The sequence below is a fragment of the Tasmannia lanceolata genome, unplaced genomic scaffold, assembly GCF_043159265.1.
Source record: "Tasmannia lanceolata isolate RefF3 unplaced genomic scaffold, GAP_Taslan_0.1 ptg000015l, whole genome shotgun sequence".
NCBI lineage: Eukaryota > Viridiplantae > Streptophyta > Magnoliopsida > Canellales > Winteraceae > Tasmannia > Tasmannia lanceolata.
Window position 1 is genome coordinate 38,249,058 of NW_027518692.1, and position 24,622 is coordinate 38,273,679.

The window sequence follows — 24,622 nt, forward strand, 5'->3', positions numbered from 1 at the left end:
TGACTTAATTCGAGGACAATCGGCCTCCAATGCCCTATCTGCACTAATTGTGATTATTCCTTACTGAATAGCCATGCATCCATGCATCATCTACATTGTATAGATATTTAAGAAAGTAAAGTAGGAAATATAAATCTGGAAATAGGAAAAGAGAATTTAGGAAACCTACTAGAATATGGAAATAAAATAAATAAGGAAAGGCAATCTAAATAAGGAAAACTGGTTCTAACATTCCCCCGCCATTAATCTCTTGTCCCCAAGGTTGAAGGTTAAACGATGACATTTTGCGGAGTTGATCTTGTGCAAGACTTTCCAAATTTCTTCTGTCTTCTCTGTTTCTTTTTTTTTTTCCCTTTCTTTCTCCCTCCTTTTCGCCATCAAGAGTTGAGGCTGCTCCATCTGCAAACAAATTTCATCATGCTGTTCATCAAAGTTTTTTTGCTGTATTTTTTTTAGAATGATTGGGATGCCGGGTGAGGATCTTCTCTATGGCGTTGGAAATGTTGAGAGAAATGACAAATTTTTCGGCGTCTGGCAAAAGAGGAGTTGATCTTGTGCAAGACTTTCCAAATTTCTTCTGTCTTCTCTTTTTCTTTTTTCTTTCTCCCTCCTTTTTGCCTTCTTGTACAAGACGACCCATTCTTGTTTCTTGTAGTCATAGAATAAGTCTCCAAATCCTTGATACCAATCTCGTACCTTTGGTGGTGCCTAAGAGGCATCCAGCAACTGTTCTATCAAGTCAGAAATTAGAGAAAATAGAGGAAAAGTGAGTTAATTTGAGGAAACTCAGGCCTCCAATGCGCTAACAATACTAATTATGATTATTCCATGTTGAATAGCCATAAGACATCTACATTATATAGAAATTGAAGAAAGTAAAGTACGAAATAAAAATTAGGAAAATAAGAAAAGAGAATTTAGAAAACCTACTAGAATATAGAAACAAGATAAATAAGGAAAGGCATTTTAAATAAAAAAAAAATGGCTCTAACAGTGTCATGTCTCAAGCTTGGTCTTTTCTTAAGGATCAGTTTGGTTGCACATAAAATTGGGGAAATCAAATAAAAGGAACACATTTTCCTGTTCCTAGCAATGTTTGGTTTCGACTTACCATTCATACGACTGTCCTCGTCCTTCTGAAAAAATTCTAAGAGCAAGCCTTCTATCAATGTTTGACTTTCCTCTCAGATCAAGACGGATCAAGACGGAAGAGGAAAGTAAAGAAATGGGAATCTATTTTGCTTCTAAACAACGTAGAAAGCCCATTTCTTTGTCTCAAGTAGACATGGGTTGGTTAAGTGAGCCTACCCAGTTAGCTATTATGTAAGAATTTGATTAGCATGATGGATGAAAACGGCCATGACTCAGTCTACATGTGGCAATGTGGTCATGGTTTTAAATTTCGCCCGAAATCCGAAATTTTGAACTGAAACTGAAATTTGGTGAAATCCCAAATACTGAGTTCTGCCAAAATTTCGGACATTTTGGGCGAAATTTGGAGAAATTGATTTAAAAAAAATAAATAGAAATATTCTGAAATTTCGGCTGAAATTATAGAATTTTTGGTAATTTCGACCGAAATTTTGTAAAGAATTAAATAATAAAATTTTCACTGGATTTGGGCGGAAATTTTGGTTTCGGCCGAGGGCTAAATGGATGCCGAAATCGGAATTTAAAACCATGCATGTGGTTGGTGATTGGAAACGTTGGCATGATGGGCCATCACATGGCAATCCCGTAGGCCCATGTCTGATGCCAAACAAAGATCTCATATGCAAGTTTGACGTGTGTGAAAAAGACTTAAAAAAATTACAAAGGGTGCCTCTTTCATAATATCTAACTGTATTTTAAGCTAGTGTGTAGAAACTCTTTTCTCAAATAAGTGTTGGGACCCAGGGCAATGACCGGCCTTGTGATGGCCCACAATATTTTTGTTCACTATCATTGTACATGCCGCAATGTATCCATGCCATCCTTGATCCTTGTCGTATATAAAAGGGTAAGTGGGTAGCCTACAAAATGAACGGTTCAAACAAAATCCAGGGCTTTGCTGGTCATCAATCGGACGGCTACGATCATCCGATCAAAAAGAGTGTCCTGGCGGGACACCGAACCGGTTAGGTGTATTCCCCCTTCCATTTAAACAACCAAAGCACTGGCACTGTTCGTTTCAACGGCCTCAGAGAGAGAGAGAGAGAGAGAGAGAGAGAGAGAGAGAGAGAGAGAGAGAGAGTCTACTGCTCTAAAATTTCTCCAGCTGAGTAGAACTGATCGTCTTTTGCCCTAAAATTTCTGAAGCTGAGTAGAAAAACCCCACCGAGATCTCTGTAAATTGTTGAAGAAACATTCCACTCTCTCTCTTTCACTGCATTTTCTTTTTGGATCTGTAAAAGAGATTATAAGAGAAAAGCTCGATCGATCGATCGAAAGATAGAACGAATTAGGTTAAGATGGATGATGTTTCAGCTTCCTCTTCTTCTTCTTCATCGATCTTTCGGAATTACGCTCTCATTTCGGCTCTCATCTCTTTCCTACTCGCGCAGTCGATCAAGTTCTTCACAGCCTGGTATCTCTCTTTGCATTCCGTTTTTTTCCTTCTCTCTGATGTATGATTTGTGCTAAGGAACTGGATAATTTGAGCCTTTAATTGTTTTTATCTAGTGTAATTTAGGTTAATTGAGCTTCAAATATCATAGATCTGTCCTCCTTTATGGTTTATTTTCTTCTTGTTTGTTAAGTTTGGATCGGATCAAGTTTGTAATTTAGGATAATTGAGCTTCAAGCGTTAAAGATCTGTCCGCCTTTATCGTTTTCTTTTGCTTGTTTAGTTTGGATTGGATCAGGTAAAGGCCAGTTCAATTCATGTGTTAGATTGTGTGCAAATCACGTGGAGAAAAATCACATGTTTTGCTGCTTTCAGCATTTGCTGTAGTGGCTTTTGTATCTAGACAAACCTTGGCCACTACAGCAAAGTGTGTCATTCACCAAGATTTATGATTATTGAACTCACTAAGATAAAAAGATCTCAATCAGAAAGCTTGAACCTATAATTTAGTTATCTTGAAGTCACCAAGGTTGAGGTGCCTACAAAGACAAACCTTGAAGTTAGCTACAACTAACTTTTCAAAGTGGTGGGAGTTCCCTCTTTGAATTTTCCTATGTTATCTCAGATCATTTATCAAGTAATATTTGAGCTATCCTTTTGGATTCAATTTGCTTTCAAGAGAACCTGTCACGCCCCGAACCGTACTCATGGCCCTGCACATGATAGCGCCGTATACCTGCAAAGAAAACTCTACAAGTATACAAGGCTAGCAAAACAATATCATATCCAAGCATAGCATAAACTAAACTAAACTAAAATGTCTTACAAGAATTTAAAACAAAGTTCTCACTAATACTTTCTAACCCAACATCACTAGATTAATGTTTCTCAGCAATTTCTCAACACAAAATACTCACTATTCTAGATCAAACAGACTCCAATAATTGATGATGCAAATCACGCTTCCTCGAGATCTCCACGAGGATCAAAATCTGAAAACTGTTAAAAACCAGAGTCAGCCGAAGCCCAGTACATATCATCAATCCTGGAGTATAAATCATACGCAAAAGGCTAAGTAAAAGAGTAGCATGATCAACAATCTTAGAACATAGGTATCAATGCAAAGTATCGAATAGTATGCTGATCAATAAACAAAGTCAAACAAAGATCAATTGGCCAACAAAGTCATAGATCATAGGTATCAATTCCAAAGGTATCATGTATCATGTCTGATCAATGAACAAGGTCTAGCAAAGAGCAATAACACTTCAAGGTCATCGGCCTAGTCCAAAAAGCATGTTATTGCTATCACCGATTGCCCACGGTGTCAGAACTAGTTCCTCATACCACATACTTATTGACATGGCCATCGTTTCATCCCATTGGCGGGATGCATATAGCCAACGTACTAGCCCTATTGTAAGGGCCCATGTAAACCAACGTACTAGCCCCAATTGGTAGGGCCCATATAATCCTAAGACACCACAAGAACTATCCACATAGCAATGGGGTCAAAGAGCACAAGAAACAGAATACACATTATCTATGAGGTTCACAAAGTAACTAAAGCCACAAGGGTGTTATAAAGTTCGGTTGAATATGGTAACTAGCATGGGTCACATAAAAAGGTCAAATTAAAAACGAAATAGGCAATGTCTTCAAGATTGCAAAAGTCAAAATGGTCATGTGGATATCAAGGTAAGCATGCAGCCAGCCCAAGCTAATTGCTAAAGATCTCATTACATAAACGGAAGTGCACAAGTCATATATATGAGGATTCACAATTGAATAAGGATATCAAAGCACCAAAGTAATACGATATTATGTACCTCAAAGTTAGATTCGCAAGTTTTCCGGATTCGAAGGTCAATCATTTGACAATACAATCCATTGCTATCATTAGGCAACCAAAAGAGATGAACCAAAGCAGTAAGCACAAATATTCAAAACCTAGAATCAAAATGACCAAAACTGGGGTTTTTGACACTGCTTGGTTGACCAACCCCTGCTTGGTTGATTATCAGCAAACCAAATGGCAAGGTTCTGGATAGTCGACTGACCCTCCCTTGGTCGGCCATCCAGCTCTCAGTTCGTGTTTTCCGAGTTTTTTACACCTTGGGTGGTCCAAACTAGATAACCAAACCTCTAATTCGGCCATGGTTGGATCCGATGGACTCCATACAATGCCAATCATTTGTATATGCTTCAATTCTTCTTGATGTACATTTTTATGCTTCCACATGATTTACAGAATATTCTAACTGTCTTCCTTCAAATATCAGTTTGTAGAGCCATTAGTTGTAACTAATTTCTCCTAAGAGTTATAATTTTTTAGATTTGCAGGTATAAGGACAGACGCTGGGATGCTAAGCAACTCATTGGACCTGGTGGGATGCCATCATCCCATTCCGCCACTGTTACTGCTCTTGCTGTCGCTATTGGATTCCAAGATGGCTTTGGAGGATCATTGTTTGCTACTGCAATGATCTTAGCATGTGTTGTACGCACCCACACTCCATCTTGAAGTGAAGACCAAATTTCCAATTGAGTATCATATGCTTTCTATCTTTGAAAAAATTCTATTGACATTGGTTGTTTCAATTTCTGTTTCCTCTTTGAGGTTCCGTATCTTAAATCAATTCAAGTCTTCCTTTTTGAAGTCATTTGTCCCAACTTGCTTTAAGCTAGGTTTTACTGGTAGCATCTATAATTCTCAATTCTTGGACAAGGAGTATAATATATGTTTGTAAGTTTATATCTCTATTCATACATGCAGGTGTTTGCATTTCCTTGTGCACATGAATGAGAGAGATGTGAACATGAAATAGTTTGGTTTAAAGAAATTGTGTACCTTCAGAAGTGTTGGATTTTGTTCCAATAAATAGTTTCAAATTCTCAGAATATACTTGAGGCTTTAATGGTGGCTTTTCATATTTGTTGAAACTCCAAAAGTCACCGCTTGGATAAGTATTCGCTTTCTCTACTTATAATATGATGACTGTATCAACTCAAATGAGAAATATGATGACTATATCAGCTCAAACAAAGAAAGAGAACTGTGAAAAAACCAATTACTCCAAAAGCTGAAGCTGTTGGAGATGGCGTTATTTAATCTTTTATACTTTAACAAGAACTATTAAATCATTGTCTCAATGGGTACTTATAATATGATGACTGTATCAACTCAAATGAGAAATATGATGACTGTATCAGCTCAAACAAAGAAAGAGAACTGTGAAACAACCAATTACTCCAAAAGCTGAAGCTGTTGGAGATGGCGTTATTTAATCTTTTATACTTTAACAAGAACTATTAAATCATTGTCTCAATGGGTAAATGCGGGTTTCCTTTGAATTATGTGGTAGAAAGTATTGTTTGATGTTGTAGAGTTCTTATGCTATACATCGGTTGGCAGGTGATGTATGACTCTTCCGGTGTCAGGTTACACGCTGGACGACAAGCAGAGGTATGTGGTTGTTTCTTATGCCTTTCCACTTTTTGATTTGTTGTCTTCTTTCTATTCTTTTTTCTCTAAAATTATGTGAAACATAGTAAAGAAAATCTTCGCCATTAATCTCACTTTGCAGCACAATAAAGAAGTAACAGTTTCTGATTGATATTAGACCATCTTGAACTCGATAGTAAGTACTGGGACATTGATGCAAAAAACAAAAAAATAAGAAGAAAAAAAAAACATGATCTTAACTCTAAATGGTGGAGGGGACAATTGCTCTCAACCCTCATAGAAAATGGAAAATAGGAGCACGATCCAAGATTCCTCTTGACATGGAATTCTAAACTCCCCCGAAATAAGATCCTCACTCCTATGAAAGAAGATAATAGTTCAACCTACACATCATTGTGGAGGATTGATTATTCCTTTTGGATGCGTTCTCTTGTAACAGAGCATTTTTCCATTAATTCGGTATTTTGCTAATGTACATTGTAGTTAGTTTATCATTTCTTATAACAATGGCTGTGTAAATACAATCTAGAACACACCAAAGGACTTTTTTTACAATGATCTTGGGCACCTCAAAATTAGGAGGCATGTATTTTTCCAGTCAATATTTCAGCTGATTTAGTTTGTCATTGTTTTATTTTTACCGTCTTTACAATTGTTTGATTTATGGTAATATATTAAGGTATTAATTTGATCTGGGAGTGTCATCCATGGATAAATCCACGAATAAAAGAATACCCATGCCATACTTCCGAAGGATGCTGGCAGTTATCATCACCAACTGACTTCTCTACTAATCTTACCTAGGAACAATTTCATTTTTTCATTTATCATTGATATTTTCAGTTCAATAGCAGTGGTTTTGGTTGGTTCCTAGATGCATTGTGTTCTCATCAATTTCTCAAAGCAACAACCTTGCAAGTTATAATTTATAATCAGGAAAGAGATTTTGGGCAATATTATCTGACAATAGGTTTGTGAGCCTTACAAATTAGAGATATGATGGCATAGCCAGACACATGGGGAATAATGTGAAAAACAATATTTCAGAAGAAGTGGTTTTGAGCACTCAGAACATCTAAAATTTGAATAAAGTGGCCTGCAACTTGTAGATTTCCATATGAATGTTCTTATAGTAAGGGCTTTTGAGCAATCACTATATGAGAATTGATTTTTGAGCTTTATAATTGAAACAAAACTCTGAAATGACCAAAACACCGAAACGTTCCGTTCCGCTGACCAAAACGAAACGGCGAACGAAACTGAATCAACATCTTAGATATAGGGTAACTCTTTTGAATGTACCAATTTGAAGAAAGGGAAATAATCCTCCACTTCCAAACCTCAACTTTATATATAATTAGAGTTATAATCCTTTAGAAGTATAAAATCACCTTTTGGAAGTAGAAGTAGCACAAATAAATCACATACAATGACAATAGAGATCAGTGGAAGGATTTGAGAATGATAGAAGCGGAGGAAGTGAAGAAAATGGGTGAATTGATGAGATTTTATAGGTTTTTTTTATTTGGGGAGGTAAAAATATGCAAAATGCCCTTCAAATGGCTATAAAACGGTAAAAAGACAATAAATAACGACAAAATAGTCATTAGATGGCAATTTTGTAAATTTTAGAAAAATACATTTTCATACTGACCCTGTTTCGTCCTTAACGAGTGAATAAGAACGAAAATCCCGGCATGGAACGAAATCTGGACCGGGAGTTTTCATTCCAGTCATTTGTACAGCTTTGCTTGCCCTACGAAAATCCATTTCGGATGAAACAAAACGGATTTGATATCTAACATCCAAATAAATTGATCTGTGACTAGAGTTGCAACTTGGGTCGGGTTTTACCCGACTCACATCGACCCGGCCCAAAAATAACGTGGGTTGGGTTTAGAAATCATGGGTTTTAGATTAATGACTCAATCTTGGGTAGGGTCGGGCTTAAAGAAAAAATACCCGAAACCCAACCCGACTCATATAGTTGTACTATGAATTTCTTAACTATCTCTTGAATAATATAGCAAATCAATTTCCAATATATTGATATAATTGTTTTCATTGAGGTGATCTTATTTGTGATGTGAAAATATAGTTTCCTTCTTAAATTTATACACTTGAGGACATAAATTTAGAGATTTTTCGTGTGAAGATTTGTTTTTTTCCTACAATCTTTAAAATTAGTCACTATCCTACGCTAAAAAAAAATAAAAAATCCAAGAAACTATCTTGGGCAGGGTCATGTTTATGAATCTTGGGTTTTCCTACAAAAAATTAGACTTGACCCGACCCGACCCGAGATAATTTCTCGGGTAGGGTTTTGGAAAACCCGACCTTTCTCGAGTAGGGTTTTGGAAAACCCAACCCGTCCGACCTCACTGTGGCCTACAACATAAAATATAGAGTTCCCATAAATATGCTTGCATCAAAGGGGTTTTGAGCAATGACTGTCTGGAAATAGCGTTTTGGGTCTTACAAGATGAATGGATATGATGACATGACAAGTCTCTTGAGTCTGGTTTATAGCTTTATAATGTATTGCTTTTTGAACTATATGACACGTTATACAACTTGCATATGATTGAGATAGGGAAGTTCACTAAGGGAGTTCTCTGTGTTTAGTCTGCCAAGTACATGATTGATTATTGAGAAATCTCTCAAGTCTTGTGTATAGCTTTATAAAGTATTGCTTTATGAACTGTATGCCACATGAGATAACTTGCATGTGATTGAGATAGAGAAGTAGTGGAATTATAAATATGGTCCATGCATTAATAGAAAAATTGATGAAAGTTCACCTGGATGAATTGCCTTTGTTTATGTTTTTTCTTGGTAACTTGCAGGTTTGAATCTATTTTCATCTTATCCAAATTCTCTGTTATACAGGTGCTAAATCAAATTGTATTTGAACTTCCAGCAGAACATCCTTTGGCTGACACAAGACCGCTGCGTGAACTTCTTGGCCACACGCCTCCTCAGGTTTCTTTTTATGCTGTAATTTTCCGTAGATGTACTTGATATCATGTTATCCCTTTATTGGTACTGAAAGAGATATTATGCTACTTTGTATACATAATCGTTTTATTTTTATTTTAAAAAGTAACAGAAGGGAACTCTTAATTGGTAAGCCATCTCTTCTGAATAGTGCCTACATTAATTTGATTACTTGTTTGACCATAAAAGGGGTAATAATCATTTGGTAGTCGCGAAGATGTAAACTGGGAAAGTTCCCTCTTTGTTTTTCCTCTACATTTTACGTCAAGTAAAATCTGTTGGCAACCTGTCATTCTTGATGGGATTTTAATTTGGTGGACTGTTTAGATGTCTCTTTTTGTCAAATTTTAAGAGGGTACTGAGGTAGCTGAGTCACTTCTTATAGAAAATGTTTCGACGTCGTCCTTTTGTGAATAGCAAGTGGGTGGCCTTGATGAAGGAGACTATATCACGGTTCCGGGGCGCCTTGACCCTTATCTCTGGAAAAATCGAGGACTGCATCAATCATCTCTTAGTGAGCTATTTATTCCCGCCAATAGCGCTTCTCTTGCATGTAAGGCAGCAAAAACCAGGCAATTTTGATGAGGGAGACTTGGGACTTATCAATTAATGATACATTTTAGGATTAGAAAATGATTGCAACATCATAGAACAAGATGGACAAACGAATGGCTAGATGGTTACCACCACCCGTTAATGTTATCAGGCTAAAATTTTATATTCAAACCAAGGTTTTAAATTTCGGTTTTGGTTTCGGTCGACACGGAAATGGAAACATTTCGGTTTCAGTAGAAATCTTGTAAAATCATGGAAATTTTTTGAATGGCAAAGCAATTCATTGATGAGAAAGACCAAGATGGTGTGAATAAGTACATAAGAAGAAAAATAGAGATTCAAAGCCAGAGATATATGTCATCCCCCAACAAGAAGCAAAGGGCCGCAACCTCCAAGCCCTCTTTGGATACATCTTTCCTAGCTTATCAGCTTCCCTATTTGTGGATCTTGTCACATGTCGATAAGAAATCCTATGACTACTATGTCTTGGATCTCATCAAATGAAGGAGCAAATCTCCAAGGAACAATTGATGATCCACAAAGACAACGGATAATATTAAGAGAGTCCCTTTCCACCACAAACATATCCAAGGTATCTCGCTCCAGGAAATCTTATAAAATCATGGAAATATATGGAAACATATGCAAATGATGAAATTCTAGATGAAACTTTGGGAAATGCTAGAATATGCACAAATACATGCTTAGAAACCATCACATAAGCAAGAAAGCCATCCATAATGGCTTAATCACATCGAACACCTAGTGACATGCATGATGCATTGTCGCATATGTCTAGATCAGTAAAGTAAATAAGAAAGGACAATCTAATGAAGTATAAGAAAGTACAATGACCAGTCTCCCTCTAAGGACGCCAACCCTATGTCTATACTACATAGAGTTATGAGGTATTATTGGTCCCATGTCGATCTGACATTGCATAAGATACGTATACTTTGCTGTGCAGTTCAATGATATTGCCTACCAAATATCTTGCTCTACATTAATGAAATCCAAATCATAACATATTTCCATTTTTTTTTTTCATTCTAACTATTTCAGTCGGATTTTGAGAATTTCGGTCGAAATTTCGGGGAAATAATGACGTGGAAGGAATTCATGTAGATTTCATTTCGGCGGGGATGGAAATGGAAACATTTCGGTCATTTTGGGGAAATTTAAAACAATGATTCAAACAAAGCAAAAGGCCATACTCTCCTTACTGGGGACGCCCACATATAGGTGACTTACATGTGATTGTTGGACCTTGTGCCGAATCCTAGAACCATGGATACATGCTAACATCGTTGATGAAATAAACAACTTGTGTATATTTCATGTTGTTGCCATTTCCTTTTGACATGTTGTAATGAAGGCTACTGTTATTACTGATCTGTTAATCGGAGAAGGTTTACATAGGATAATGCTTAGTGTAGGCAATGCCTCTCGCTTTTCTAAAATATGCTTGCTCCTTCTCCAATAGAGTTTTCGATATCACTCTAGAAAAAGGTATTTGGCAGTGAGTTGATTTCAATATTTTTTGTGTAATTACTAGATTGGCCTAAATGATGTAACCACACACACACACACAGATATATATATATATATATATATATATATATATATATATATATATATATATATATATATATATATGAGAAAACGGTTCCTACACATATGTGTAGATAAGTTATCTACACACTAGCTTAAAATACAGTGGGGGCCACATTATTTGGGTGATCCAAACCATTCATTTTAAGGCCCTCACATAGATAGGGTGTCCACAAAAAATTAGATCCATAGGATCATCCTAACCATTCGAACTGTGGCGGCAAAATATGGACTAATTTGTGAAGGTTTAAAGACATCCATTTTACCTCCACAAATTGTAGGGTTGGGATGATCCTATGGATCTGATTTTTTGTAGACACCCTATCTATGTGAGGGCCTTTAAAATGGATGGCTTGGATCACCCAAACAATGTGGGCCCCCACTGTATTTTAAGCTAGTGTGTAGAGAACTCTCTACACATATGTTTAGGAACCGTTTTCTCTCTCTCTCTCTCTCTCTCTCTCTATATATATATATATATATATATATATATATATATATATATATATATATATATATATATCGACTTTATGAGCAATTTAACTCAATTCAAATCACATTAAGTGTCTTAAGTAGGCACCAAATCAAATGTAAAAGAAGGAAGCTTCCTACATTTATGTTACTTGCCTAATAGGTTTTTGCCTGGTTTGGGTTCGAGTTTGCAGTTTACTGTTTGCAACTTCCATACGAACCAAGTTCTCTCGGGTCAGGCTTTCCCTTGAATAGTTAGTCAGAATTGCATGGCTTAGGTAGCTAAATAAAGGAGAAAATATGTACAGACATGGACTATCTTGAGAAACTTAAAACAGAAAGAAGTGGGGTAATGAGGCAAACCTGACCATTCAAGGTAGTAAAAACAAACATTCCTACAAGTTGGTTTCCGTCTGAAAGAAATCCTTTTAGAATGGAATCTACATGATTTAATAAATATTCCAAGTTTGGAAATTATACAAATTCAGAACCAATTGAAGAAAATGAAATGAAAATAGAGGGAATTCATGGCTGTGGTTGTGTTCTATGGATCTTTCAAGGTTTTTCTGAGGAAAAAAAAGTTGAAGAAAATAGATGGCTATTAAGGTTTCTAAATTTAACTCTGATATTTGGATTTTTATGCTTTAATGGTGCTAAAGGCAAGGGGATTGATGTTCTTGGAGGGATAAAATCCTTAGATATCCAGTTTTCTTGGGATATATATATTTTTTTGAAAGGTAACAGGATTCATTTCAAGAGAGAATTCAAAGTACAGCAGGGGGACAAGCTGTCTCCAAACAGAAAATCAGCGCTATTCTAGCATTTAACCGTTTCCCACCCGAGATACAAAAGAAAAAAAAGCACCCTACAAATAGAAACAGCCAACACCTGGGCAATTGTAAGATACAATTGCAATGTTAGTTACCTTGGGATGTATGGAAGATACAAAAGCTTTGCAGTTTTCTTGGTGCAATTTCAAAAACCAATGGTAACAGTAGTTACCGTTGCATATACTTGCTTTCGAGTTCTTTAGTGCTGTTTGGTGTAGGAACATGGACAATATGCTGGTTGTGACTAGTATAGTTATCTGTGATTGGAGAAATGCTGCTTTGATGAAGGAACTTTATCACTGTGCACCTTAGGTTCCATGTTTGAAATAACAATTGGAGAAGAAGCAAGAATTGAAAAGTTTATATGAATCAAACCGATTCCAGTACAAAGATAACGGAAAGACATATCTCACTGTGTAAAGTTTGTTTCATAAAATGGTACTGTTCAATGTATATGATGGACAGTTATTTGCTACCTAATAACCCTATGTCACACCATAATTTTGTTTTGAGTACTTCACTGTCCCTGATGTGTTTGTTCTTCCTCCAGCATATTCCCTAATATGGAAGCTATACAAGTTAGATCACTAAACAGAGACGCGCTTTTGAAAATCTAATGAAAATGTCTGAAACTTCTCTCAACCTATACATTTTGCACGCTTATATGGTGATTGACTCCGTTGGTTAGAAAAATGAACATGCACATAATATGATCATCATAATAGTAATTGTAACATTAACAACAATGAAGCACAGATACGGGTACGGGGTGCGGGTACGACACGATATGGGTACGTGATTTAAAAAAAAATAGGATATGGGTACGTTGGGGGTACGCTGAATATAATATATTTTTATATTTTATTATATATTTATAAAAATAAAAAATAAATATTTTGTAAAAGAACTCGAACAATCAAATAACAATAACATCACCAAAATCTAAAATTACTTCTAAGTTGTTAGGTTTTTAATTAAGGGATATATATATATATATATATATATATATATATATATATATATATATATTCAACCTCCCTTTTGTTAATTGGGGCAACCCCTCTATTGTAAATCTGTAATTTTCGATTTAATTTGAACAGGGTGCGCACCCGATACGTACACAAACCCGGGTGCGTACCCGGTACGCACCCAAAGAGTACCCACGAGCACCCGCACCTGATACGCACCCGACACGGGTACGTAGGCCTCCGGAGAGTACTCGTGCTACTTAGATTAACAACAATAGCAACAAGGTGGAAGTGCAGGCTCTCTCTACGAGATCAGTAGAGATGTAGTCTCAATTCTGATTTTATTCCTCCCCGCGGAACTTTGGTTGTTGTAGTTTTCCTTTTTCTTTTTGTCCTTGTAGTTTTTCTCTGTTTTCTTTTTGCTTCTTTCTTGCTCTGAGACCCGCATGGTATCTTTGTTTGTTCAGCTTTCACCGTTTTAATGCAATTACCATTAAAAATTAACAGTAAGAACCACAACATAAACCATAAATGAGTAAACGATAAAGTTAAAAAAATAGTCAATCTTGATATCATTTAATTTGGTATGGGTCCTAATGCAGGACAATACCTAATTTAGGAAAAATCCTACACTCCTAGTGGGATTAAGACTTTAGGACAATTTAGGGCTTATGCGGAAAACTAAAAGAACACTTAACAACTTACCTAGGGCCGAATTAACGCCTAATTAATCTATGGGCAGCAGCAATAATGAGACTTAAATAGCATAAATAATTATAAAGATTGTAATTAAGCATGAACTAAACCTTAAACAAATCAATCAAAGCGATAATGATTCGTTAGATGAATTGATAATAGAAAGATTAGTCCGAAACTAGGCCTACGCATGCAACCAATTAAAAGAACTAAAAGCTAATGCAAGTACCAATGAAATAGATGTCACACAAGCATGAAAATAATATCCAATGAAAAAAAAAATGTCCAGCAGCTGTAAAAGGCTCAAAACGGTCAAATTTTGGGTTGTAGGGGTATTTTGGTAATTTGGCAGATCTGGGATTTTGGTTTAATATTGCTGTCCAAATCTTAGGTTAAGGTTTAGAAGGTAAAAGAAAGGTAATTATAGGGTTTATGTGCCCATTGTTGATGTCCCCATCAGGTCCTGTACCCTGTAACTAAAATTAATTACATAAAAAAAAAAGAAACTGAGTTGCATTGTCACTGGAGGAAAATAAGTGGCTGTAATGTTTTTTTTCGTTCTTACCTTTTACATTGTCCTTTATTTGGAACTTAATAGAGCAAGTTAGAACTAACAATCCAGCACCACACAGCGGTTAAGATTTACATATTTAAGATACTCAACATTCTCTTATTACAACTCCTGCGATTAATTTACGATTTCTGGAAGATTCCTCCTATGGGTCTGAATTCAGCTTTTGTAATTTCAAATTTATCACAGGTTATTGCTGGTGCACTCCTGGGATTTCTCACAGCTTCTATTGCCTATTTGATCGACAAAGCTATTTCTCAGTGATGCTTACATTGCGGAAGATGATACTCAGTACCATCACCCTAAATCAGAAATCCCTTCATGGGTGGCAAGCTACTCTTAGACCTGTGAGGCAAAGTGGTTATTTGAATCTAAATATCAAATCCATATTCATTGTAATGTTATTATGAGCACTTGCAAGCCCTGTGCTAAATTTGTTTTTAAGTTTTAAGTAGAGTGTGTTCAAAACGTATCACCGTTGTAATTTTATATTCTTTTAATTGATTGTTACTGGTTACTTTCAATATTAACTGTAGTTACCAAAAGTCAACATATGATTTCTCAGATCAATGTTGCTCGTAGTTTCCAAAGTCCTGATGAGACCTTGCCATACAAAATTACGATGGGATCATTAGCGGACAACAATGGAAGGTTTCGAAGGCCGCTTCTTCCAAAAGATTTTGATTGTTGTACAATAGTTAATCCACAGTTGAAGTATAGCCTAAGATTGACAAACGATGCCGAGATCTGTTTCTTTCAATCAATGTTACCTTGTGAAAAAATGGAAGCTTCAAATGATTTGATAACCAGTTTTAGTTTTTATTGATTTTCTTGTGTGAAACCAAAATTCCCATTGAGTAATGGGGTTTTTGTTCAGTATGCTTATCTTGGAACTATGCAGGAGATGAATGTAGATTTTTCAGTCTACGGTTTGTGTTGTCCTGTCCAACAAACATTAGATTATTTTTATTTGCTAAGAATAGAATCAGGATAGTCAGATCATATCTTAAACTGAGAGATACTTTGGTTCTAATGAACTTACTATTTTGTTTATTACAAAATCAGGATATGCATATCATATCTTAAATTAACAGGTACTTTGGTTCTAATAATATTTTGTTATAAATTTGGATATATTTGTTAGCAGGTGAGCTGCCTAAAGCTGAGATGCCTCTGCCTGAGTTACTCCAACCCACAAATGTGTTCTGAAAGCGCAACAGGACTACATTCTGGCGATGCTATGGGTATGCTATTCATTAACTGAATTGATTGGTTCAATTATAATAAATCTTATTAGTACAAATGGTTATGTCCAATCTTTAAAATTCATGATAGTATAAATAAATAGATGGCTATGATCTCAGTTGGCATGCACATCTATTTGGACCACTTAATTAATTGATGGGATAGCTCTTGGATGGGCCATAGCTTTAAAATCACACCGATCTAATGAAGCAGCCCTGTTTATGGATTCTTTTGTAGACCATCGTCCATGTCCTTTTCTGCATTGATGGGCATGTGTGCCAATTACATGACTATATAACCGAGATTCAGTTGTAGTTTATCGATTATACATCGGACTGTACACTCGTAAAATTTTTTTCAAAGAAATGGCACATCTACTACCAATGACTATCCATGCAAAAGATGGGTTCTTATTATTACTAGTAGTAACACAAAACACAACAACGATGATGGCAGCCCACGAACTATACTAACAATACAAAACCTTAAAGCTGACAATATAGTTATTGATTTATAGATAATGCCATTGTTTAGAGCCTCGGGGATACCTTGGGATGATGGATAACAATATGGTTATAGGCATCTAGAGTCAGGAAATCATCAAGTGCAGGAGCAGTGCATTGCCTGGTGAAAATCTTGCAAGCCTCCTCATACATTCCATTTTTGAACCTTTCTCTCCCCACCTCTCTCTCAATCCTTGCCATCTCTTCTTCCACTACCCTTCCAAAGAGGTCCAAGCTCACCTTCACTCCAACACCATCACCATCCAAAACTACCCCATACTTTAACCATTGCCAGTTCTGAACTCTGCTTATCTCGGCTGTAGCAGCATCCTCCATGAGATTATATAGGGGCACCGACCCAGTGCCAGTGAGCCAAGCTGCCAAATATTGAATTCCAACCCTCGTGTTTAGCCGGAGACCTTCCATTGTTCGCACTCCTCTAGGCCTCTGTAGGAGGTCTTCTTCGGTCAGAGTTGCTGCGTCTTCTCGCTTCATGGTTTGGATCTGGTTTGGAGAATTTCCGGTATTGTTGGTGAAGACTTCCATGATAATGGGGATCAGTCCAGGGTGGGCGGCCCACGTACCATCATGGCCCGCACGGACCTCACGTAATTTGTCCTTCCGTACCAGATCCAGTGCCGTCTCATTTGCCACTGGATCGTCTCTGATCGGAATCTGAGCTGCCTGAACAAGTAAATAGACTATTGTTATGCCAACCAACCCTATACATATATTTTACCCAAAAAAATATATTCATGAGCATACTTAGATGGCCAAACCAGGCTATACAATGCTGAAACATGAGTTCTCCAGCTTTTCATGTCGCTTTGAGTGTTTTATATTTCCTCTTTTTTAGATCATTACATAGATAACTGTAAGCCTACCTAGCCTTGTGTGGGTCTGAGTGAACATGAATTTGTATCTGCATTTCTGCATATCATCATAAACCTAATGTTGATGCAAACAGAGGGAAATGTGTATTGGACCATGCTTGCCTCTTGAAGCAGTCTACTTGATTTTGAGTCTTCCTCAGTACGAGTGTCTAATCTGACACGGGTAGCGTCGGATTCGTCAAAACTCAAAAAGAAAGATTCATGGATTCACCAAAATATTGAATTCTATTTGCAAATTTTAACTTCTTTACATAATAATATGGTTATCAAATTATATATTAAAAATTTTAATAAGTAAATAAGTAATATATGTAAAATTTTAATAGATTAAAGTAACCTATGTCACAAATAATCTGACATTTTCAAAATATCGCGATTTTATCACGATATTTTGATAAAATGACAAAATAATAATCCTAAGAATTAAAAAAAAAGAGCAATATTTTCACTTACCACAATAATATCACGATATTTCTACAAAATTTTTATGATATTTTTATTAATTTATATATTTTTAAATAATTTTATTTTTATCATTTTTCCCTATATAAACCCAAAAAAATAATATATCCCAAGATTTTCCCTTGCCGAGAAATTCCCGAAAACGATATTTGTGACTTAGAAAGTAACTATTATCTTCTGTTTCCATATGAAAAACTCACTATTAGGATGGATAAAACTCAAAACATGTCGTAATTGTAAAGTGGGATTTGCTAGGGACCATCGCAGAAGGCATTTCGTAAATGGTCTGTCGCATTTCAGACCAGCCACCTCGTGAATGATGACAAAATCTACTGAAAAGTGAGCCTCTGTGGCTGGTCTGATATGCGGCAGATCATCTTCGAAATGCCTTCTGCGATGGCCCTAGCAAATCCCTTGTAAAGTTGTAATATTAGTATTCAGGGAAAAAACCCAATTAAGTATTGGAATCCGACACGTGTCTGACATAGGTAGCTCGCACATCCAGAAGAATCCATGTAACATGGGTTAGCATATATGAAAATAAGATGAAGATGAATTACATACCATGCCACCCATTGCATGCACTCCACGCCTGTGGCACGTGCGGATAAGGAGATCTGAGTAGCTCCTCATGAAGTGTTGAGCCATACCAACTTGAACCCGATCCGGGAGTAGTCGATCTGGGTGACCTTGGAAGGTCTTCACATAGCTGAATATGTAATCCCATCTCCCACAGTTCAATCCAATAGAATGATCTCTTAGTTCATACAGAATTTCATCCATTTGAAACACTGCTGGAAGAGTCTCTATCAGAACTGTAGCCCTTATGCTTCCTCTCTCTATTCTTGCCATCTTTTCTGCGGCCTCGAAGACGCAGTTCCATATCTTAGCCTCCCTGCAATCTCACAAAGATCTTGTTACTACATTCTGGCCTTTGACATCATAAATGGTGGATTGATTGCTTTAAAAACTCTTAGAAGTTTTTAAAGCAATCAATCCGCCATTTAAGCCCTCGCATAGATGGGGTGTGCCCAAAACATCAGCTCCATAAGATCATCCTAACCCTTCGAACTGTGGAAAACTGTTTCTGAGCTCGAGCTCAGATAGCTTATAGGGTGATATCTCCATAAAGAGGTCATTTTAGTTTTTGGGTGATATTTAGCTTATAGAGTGAGCTCCATAGGATCATCCTAACCCTTCGAACTGTGGAAAACTGAAAAATAAGCTCCATAGATCACCCTAACATTTTAGCTTATAGGGTGAGCTCAGATAGCTTTGAAAATGGATAATTTTATGATATTTTTTAGATAAAAAATAAATATGGAGATATCACGATATTTGTGACTACGCTGTAATAGGGTTCATCCTTTTAGCTTTATATTCTGTCAAGAATGAAATGTGCCTCATAAAATCATTTACGGACTTGAGTTTATATCTCAGTTCAGCTAGTCATAAAGGTAGTTCCTACCACAACTAGAGCAGGACTATTGGATTCATGGGATGCAGATCATGGTGCAAATGAAAAGTGTGCAGATAGCTAATCATATGAGTAATAAACAGTCGCAGTAATAGTAGTTTGAGGAATCATCTAGCGTTTAATTATACACCATTATCCGAAAGGAAATCGAGGATTTACATCAAGTGGATCATAAATCAAATCCAAGATCCTTTCGGTAATGGATGGTGGATGATACAACCCTACACTGACTAACGTCATATGTTTTACTCCTAGTCACAAATATTTGTCTCTAGAATTTTTCGGGAAGGACGTACCTCAGTAGATTTTAAAATATTTTATTACTTTCGGGTTTATATTGGAAAAAAAGTTGAGAAAATTAAAATGAATAATGATACAATAACCGAATTGGGAACCTGAGAATGCAACCAACTATAGCCACATAACCTTTTTCTCCTTTTCGCTTTTTCTTAAATTGGAAAAACAATCTCTTCCGATGCCATGTTGCGTGTAGGGATTTGATTGGTTTCGCTATCTGTTAGGCAGCGGGTTTCGGTAGCAGCATTCAATTAAAATATAATTTAAAAAATAAATTAGAAGAACAAATAATATCAGGAATTTATTGGGATATTTTTTTGACTTTTTAGAGACGAAATATGAAGATATCATGTTATTTTTCATCGACAAAGTTTCATATGATTTTGTTGTTTTATCAAAAAAATAAAATATGATTGATATTTGTGACTCGATTATTCACCATGGCATTTTAGTAGTAATAGCAAAATTACAAGAGTACTAACCTTGAATGCTCCATTTTTGGGAGGTAGAAGAAGGGACCAAAACCGGCACCTTGGGTGGCTCGGAATTTTGCATGGTTATGGTAAAAATAGAGGCCAAAATCGACGAGACAGCCGGTTGCTGGCTCGCCATCGATGAGAATGTGGGCCTCCGGGAGGTGCCACCCACGAGGGCGAACAAAGAGCTTGGCAGTCTGGTCATTGAGCCTGTAGAGCCTTTTCCTGGCTTGGTCATTGAAACTTATGGTCCCATCCACAGCATCCTTCAAATTTACTTGGCCTTTCATCAGGTTCTCCCAAGATGGTGACAAAGAATCTTCGAAATCGGCCTACAAAAATTAGAAAAAGTAATTATGTGTATTAAATTTGTATCTAAAAACTCGGGCTCTGACAAGAACTCAGCCAAGGTAAAAACAAGTCAACTTGGATGAGTAAAAGAAGTTTTTGATTGACTTACTAGAGCAAAACTAAGAGTAGGGGTACAACTCAGGCCGGGTTGCTGCGTGGGGATGAGGCCAACCTTAGCCCAACCCAAGGTGGCATTACCTCAACCCTAACCTGACCCAACCCCCGAGCCTCCGGTAGAGGAGGGTCTACCCTAGCCCAACCCACCTATAAATCTCGCAACCCTAACACAAATTATTTAACCAAATTTTCTAAATCGGGGCCGGGTTGCGTTCAAATTGGCTAGGCTAAATAAAAAGGAAACATATATACAAAAGACACCATGAACCTAAGATTTTGAAAATAGCGATAAAATAAGAAGGAATCAGGTAGAGATCAACTCGCGTAGAGTTACCAAAAGCCTTAGCCCTAACCCAACCCAAAATTAAATCTGGTTGGTTTTTCCCTATGAAGCACGGGTACGGGTACGGGGTGCGGGTACGACATGACACGGGTACGTGATTTGCCAAAAAAACCGGGTGCGGGTACGTTCAGGTACGCCGAATATAATAATATATTTTAATATTTTATTATATATTTATAAAAATTAAAAAAATAATAATTGTAGAGCAATCAAATAATAATAACATCACCAAAATGAAAAATTCTAATATTACTCTTCATTTCATAAGTGATTAAGTTCCATATTTCATAACATGAGGCATCAATACATCATTCAATAGAAAAAAAAGTCTGTGACCAGTGTGTTGACCAGTGCCTGACAAGATGAATAATTTTTAGAGACCAAATTATGAGATTTTTTTTACCGGACTTTTGGGATTTAATAATGTTTGGACAAAATAGATTTTATGAATTTTTAAATTTTGAAAAATACCCCACCGTTTGGAAGTTAAGAAAGTTAAAATTTTGACCCGACCCTTTTTCTTTGAATTTTGTACTAGAACTGGAGAGTTGACTTTTTTCCCTTTTAGATTTGGGTGTTGAAACTATTTTTAATAAATCCAAAAGGGGGGTATTCCGTTATTTACATGTAAATCTTAAGTAAATGAACAATAAAATAGTAAAGACATGTACTTGTAAATACCGAGTACAGGAAAGTAGAGAGAAGTACAGGAGAGGAAAGAGAAGCAGCAGGAAGAAGCAGGACGTGGGTTTACATGTAAATACCGAGTACAGGAAAGTAGAGAGAAGTACAGGAGAGGAAAGAGAAGCAGCAGGAAGAAGCAGGACGTGTCGGGTACGCGTGGTGCGCACCCGACACGCACCCAACCACCAAAACTGGGTTTTTTTTTTTTTTTTTAAAAAGGGGTACGTACCCGGGGCGTACCCGGACGTACCCGCACCCCATATGTGTCGGGTGCGGATGCGGGAGCCCTGAGAGAGTACCCGTGCTTCCTAGGTTTTTCCCAACCCAACTCAACCCAAGGAAACGCCAACCCAATATGAGTTGAAATCAGGTTGAGCCCCACCTAAGTGACTTACGCAAGTTGATGATCGACTCAAGGAGTTTTTAAACAATGCATCAAACCCCGATGTATGAATTGGTGTTTGAAAACTCATATTTGAAAAAAGAAGAAGGGATAATTACATTTACACCCCCTCTAGTTTCTGACACATCCACTTCCACCCCTATAGTTTAAAAAGTGACAAATACACCCCTGTAGTTTCAATTTGTTTAAGGTTTGCCCCCTTAGCTGAAGGTTCGTCCATAGATTGAAGGGTTAGGATGATCCGATGGAGCTGATTTTTTGGGCACACCCTATCTATGTCAGGACCCATCAAATGAACGCTTTGGATCATCGAAATAATGTGGGCACGTACCTGAATCCAAAGCGTTTGGTAGTGTTTGGATTCGGGTATGGGCCCACATTTTTTGGATGATCCAAAGCGTTCATTTGATGGGTCCTGACATAGATAGGGTGTGCCCAAAAAATCAGCTCCATCGGATCATCCTAACCCTTCAATCTATGGACGAACCTTCAGCTGAGGGGGCAAACCTTAAACAAATTGAAACTACAGGGGGGTATTTGTCACTTTTTAAACTATATGGGTGTAAGTGGATGTGTCAGAAACTAGAGGGGGTGTAAATGTAATTATAAGTACTTGATGAGGTAAGCTTTATATCGATGTGAATTCAAGAAGTTTCTTATTGGCTCTGCCAAGTCCAAACAGAGTCGACTCGGGGAGCTTCGAAAGAGTGATATAAACCTTTCGATCAGAGTGGGGAAAATGGCAATCATCTGCAGTTGTGTTTGTAGGTCTGATCAACAGACCCGATCACATCTACGTGCTGTTTTCCACTTAAAACCTCCTACTAAGAGCGAAATTTACCCCTTTAACATACAAAAATCAGACTTAAAATACACATGGAAACATGGAGATTTTAAATGGCGTAAGCCCTTATAAGCCAGTATTAATAAAAAAAGTACGAGGATTATCCAAACCGTCCATTTGATCGGCCAGAAACTGCCCAAAAAAATCATGTGTTTGGAACATCCTATGGAAATGATTTTCTGGGCATGGCCTATTTATGTTGTGGCCGATCAAATGGACTGTTTGGATAATCCTATGGTGCAGGTCCTACAGTACTTTTTGAAAAAATACTGGACTATACGGGCGTACACCATATCAAAAACCCTAGAAAAATGTTACAACAAAAAGTTGATAAAACTTCTCACCATGAAAACTTTGGCTCCAGAATTAAGTGCATTGATGATCATCTTCCGCTCCACCGGACCCGTAATCTCCACCTTCCGATCAGCCACTGCCGGTGGGACCGACCCACAAACCCATTCCCCTTCCCTCACAAATTTCATCGCCGGATCGAAACCCGGTAACATCCCACCATTATACTTCCTCTGAGCCTCACGCCTGCATTCCAACGCCAGCCTAATCCGATTCCGGAATTCACGTTGTAATCCGGCAACGAATTCCAAGGCATCTCTAGTTAAAATCTTAGCAAAATCATCATCAAATCTTCCTCTAATCTCAACTCCTTGAGGAACATCATAGACACCCATGTTCTTCGCCATTGTTGCAGAGTAAAGAAGTAACAATTCTATATGATTTTTCTTCTTCTTTTCCTCTTTCTTTTATAGTAGAGAAGTTATGAAAATGTTATGAAGGGAAGGCAAGTGGATATGCATGGAGAGTGTCACGGTTAGGCCTATAGTTAGAATATGGGTGGCGTTATGTGAGTCAGACGGTGGGATCTGACGCACGTCCTCGGGAAAAGGAAAGCTTAGCCGTTTGATTTTTGTGCCACCTCGAGATGTGAATTGTTTGGATATGGTGGGTTGTTGACACGTGGCATTATGGTTGTTATTGATCCTATTGGTCTACAGTAGAAATTATCGAACGGGTTGGATGGAAAATATCTGTTGATCTGAGCATAACCCACATGAGGTCAAAAGCATCTGGGCCTTTTATTTGGTGGGGCCCATTTGTGAAAATCATGCTTATCTGAGCATAACCCACATGAAGATCAACAGTATAGATTTTCTTGGTGGAATCCTAAACGAAGCTTGATCGATCAAGGTGGGTCAGTCATGCAGTTGCTGGTTGAATCATGCGGGCTTTGTGGGGCGCATAAAGCCAAACAGCCGCTGTCTTATTAGCATTTGTATAGCCTAGTCGGTACTCTTTTTTTTATTTTTTATGTTGTGGCACAACTTATAGTGGGACCCACCAAATGTTAACTTTGTCAAAGGGAAGTGATATATTCGCCTCCTTTTCTTCCTTAGGACAGTCTCATCTGGAGTATTTATGACTACTCTTTTACACTACAAGGATTGTCCCAAGGAAGAAAAAGGAGTGAATATGCCATTTTCCCTCTATCCAACCACAATTACAATGCGGAGTTTTTCACTTGCATTGCCCACTCGATTGGATGCTTATCATGCTTTACAAGGTGGGACCATCAAATGAAGGATACATTTTGGGCCCACGTGTCAGGTGGATGTGATCAGGCTCTTTGATCTGACCAACATGATACCATCTTTGATCGGATTAAGCACCTTAATCTTACAGATGGGATGCCCGTTCGGCATGGGACCAAAGGTAGGACTATTTGAGTCACCTCATGATAGTCCAACAAATCACATACATGTCTCATGTGGGAACTATTGTTGATCTGGATTGTCCCATAGTGG

At 37.3% G+C, this 24,622-nt stretch overlaps 2 protein-coding genes and 1 long non-coding RNA gene across 4 annotated transcripts; 1 reads left to right on the forward strand and 2 right to left on the reverse strand.

Annotated features, from left to right (window-relative positions):
* Nucleotides 1-78: 78 nt before the first annotated feature.
* On the reverse strand, nt 79-1,267 carry LOC143847227 (uncharacterized). The gene is made up of 2 exons (XR_013234980.1): nt 1,112-1,267; nt 79-731 (listed from the first exon to the last, which is right to left on the reverse strand). It is a non-coding gene; the product is annotated as an uncharacterized LOC143847227 (long non-coding RNA).
* A 760-nt stretch (nt 1,268-2,027) lies between these two features.
* LOC143847122 (uncharacterized) lies at nt 2,028-15,236 on the forward strand. The gene is made up of 5 exons (XM_077355812.1): nt 2,028-2,566; nt 4,889-5,045; nt 5,961-6,011; nt 8,901-8,993; nt 14,900-15,236. The coding sequence occupies exons 1-5, from the start codon at nt 2,451-2,453 to the stop codon at nt 14,972-14,974; spliced, it is 492 nt and encodes a 163-aa protein (XP_077211927.1). The 5' UTR covers nt 2,028-2,450; the 3' UTR covers nt 14,975-15,236.
* MLS (malate synthase) lies at nt 3,329-23,601 on the reverse strand. Of its 2 annotated transcripts, none has more exons than XM_077355809.1 (5): nt 23,150-23,601; nt 20,070-20,395; nt 18,378-18,708; nt 16,504-17,142; nt 3,329-3,544 (listed from the first exon to the last, which is right to left on the reverse strand). In XM_077355809.1, exons 1-5 carry the CDS (start codon nt 23,501-23,503, stop codon nt 3,503-3,505), a joined length of 1,692 nt encoding a protein of 563 aa, XP_077211924.1. In that variant the 5' UTR covers nt 23,504-23,601; the 3' UTR covers nt 3,329-3,502. The 2 variants fall into 2 exon arrangements, with proteins under 2 accessions (XP_077211924.1, XP_077211926.1); XM_077355811.1 differs by lacking the exon at nt 3,329-3,544 and adding an exon at nt 5,511-5,543.
* Nucleotides 23,602-24,622: the final 1,021 nt, after the last annotated feature.

Coding starts and splice junctions, on each gene's coding strand:
- LOC143847122 (XM_077355812.1), top strand. CDS start 2,451: ATGGATGATGTTTCAGCTTCCTCTTCTTCTTCTTCATCGATCTTTCGG. Junction 5,046..5,960: donor CAATGATCTTAGCATGTGTT/GTACGCACCCAC, acceptor ATCGGTTGGCAG/GTGATGTATGACTCTTCCGG. Junction 6,012..8,900: donor ACGCTGGACGACAAGCAGAG/GTATGTGGTTGT, acceptor TCTGTTATACAG/GTGCTAAATCAAATTGTATT.
- MLS (XM_077355809.1), bottom strand. CDS start 23,503: ATGGCGAAGAACATGGGTGTCTATGATGTTCCTCAAGGAGTTGAGATT. Junction 20,396..23,149: donor CTGGAGCCAAAGTTTTCATG/GTGAGAAGTTTT, acceptor TAATTTTTGTAG/GCCGATTTCGAAGATTCTTT. Junction 3,545..16,503: donor TTGTTATCCATCATCCCAAG/GTATCCCCGAGG, acceptor GGTTTTTAACAG/TTTTCAGATTTTGATCCTCG.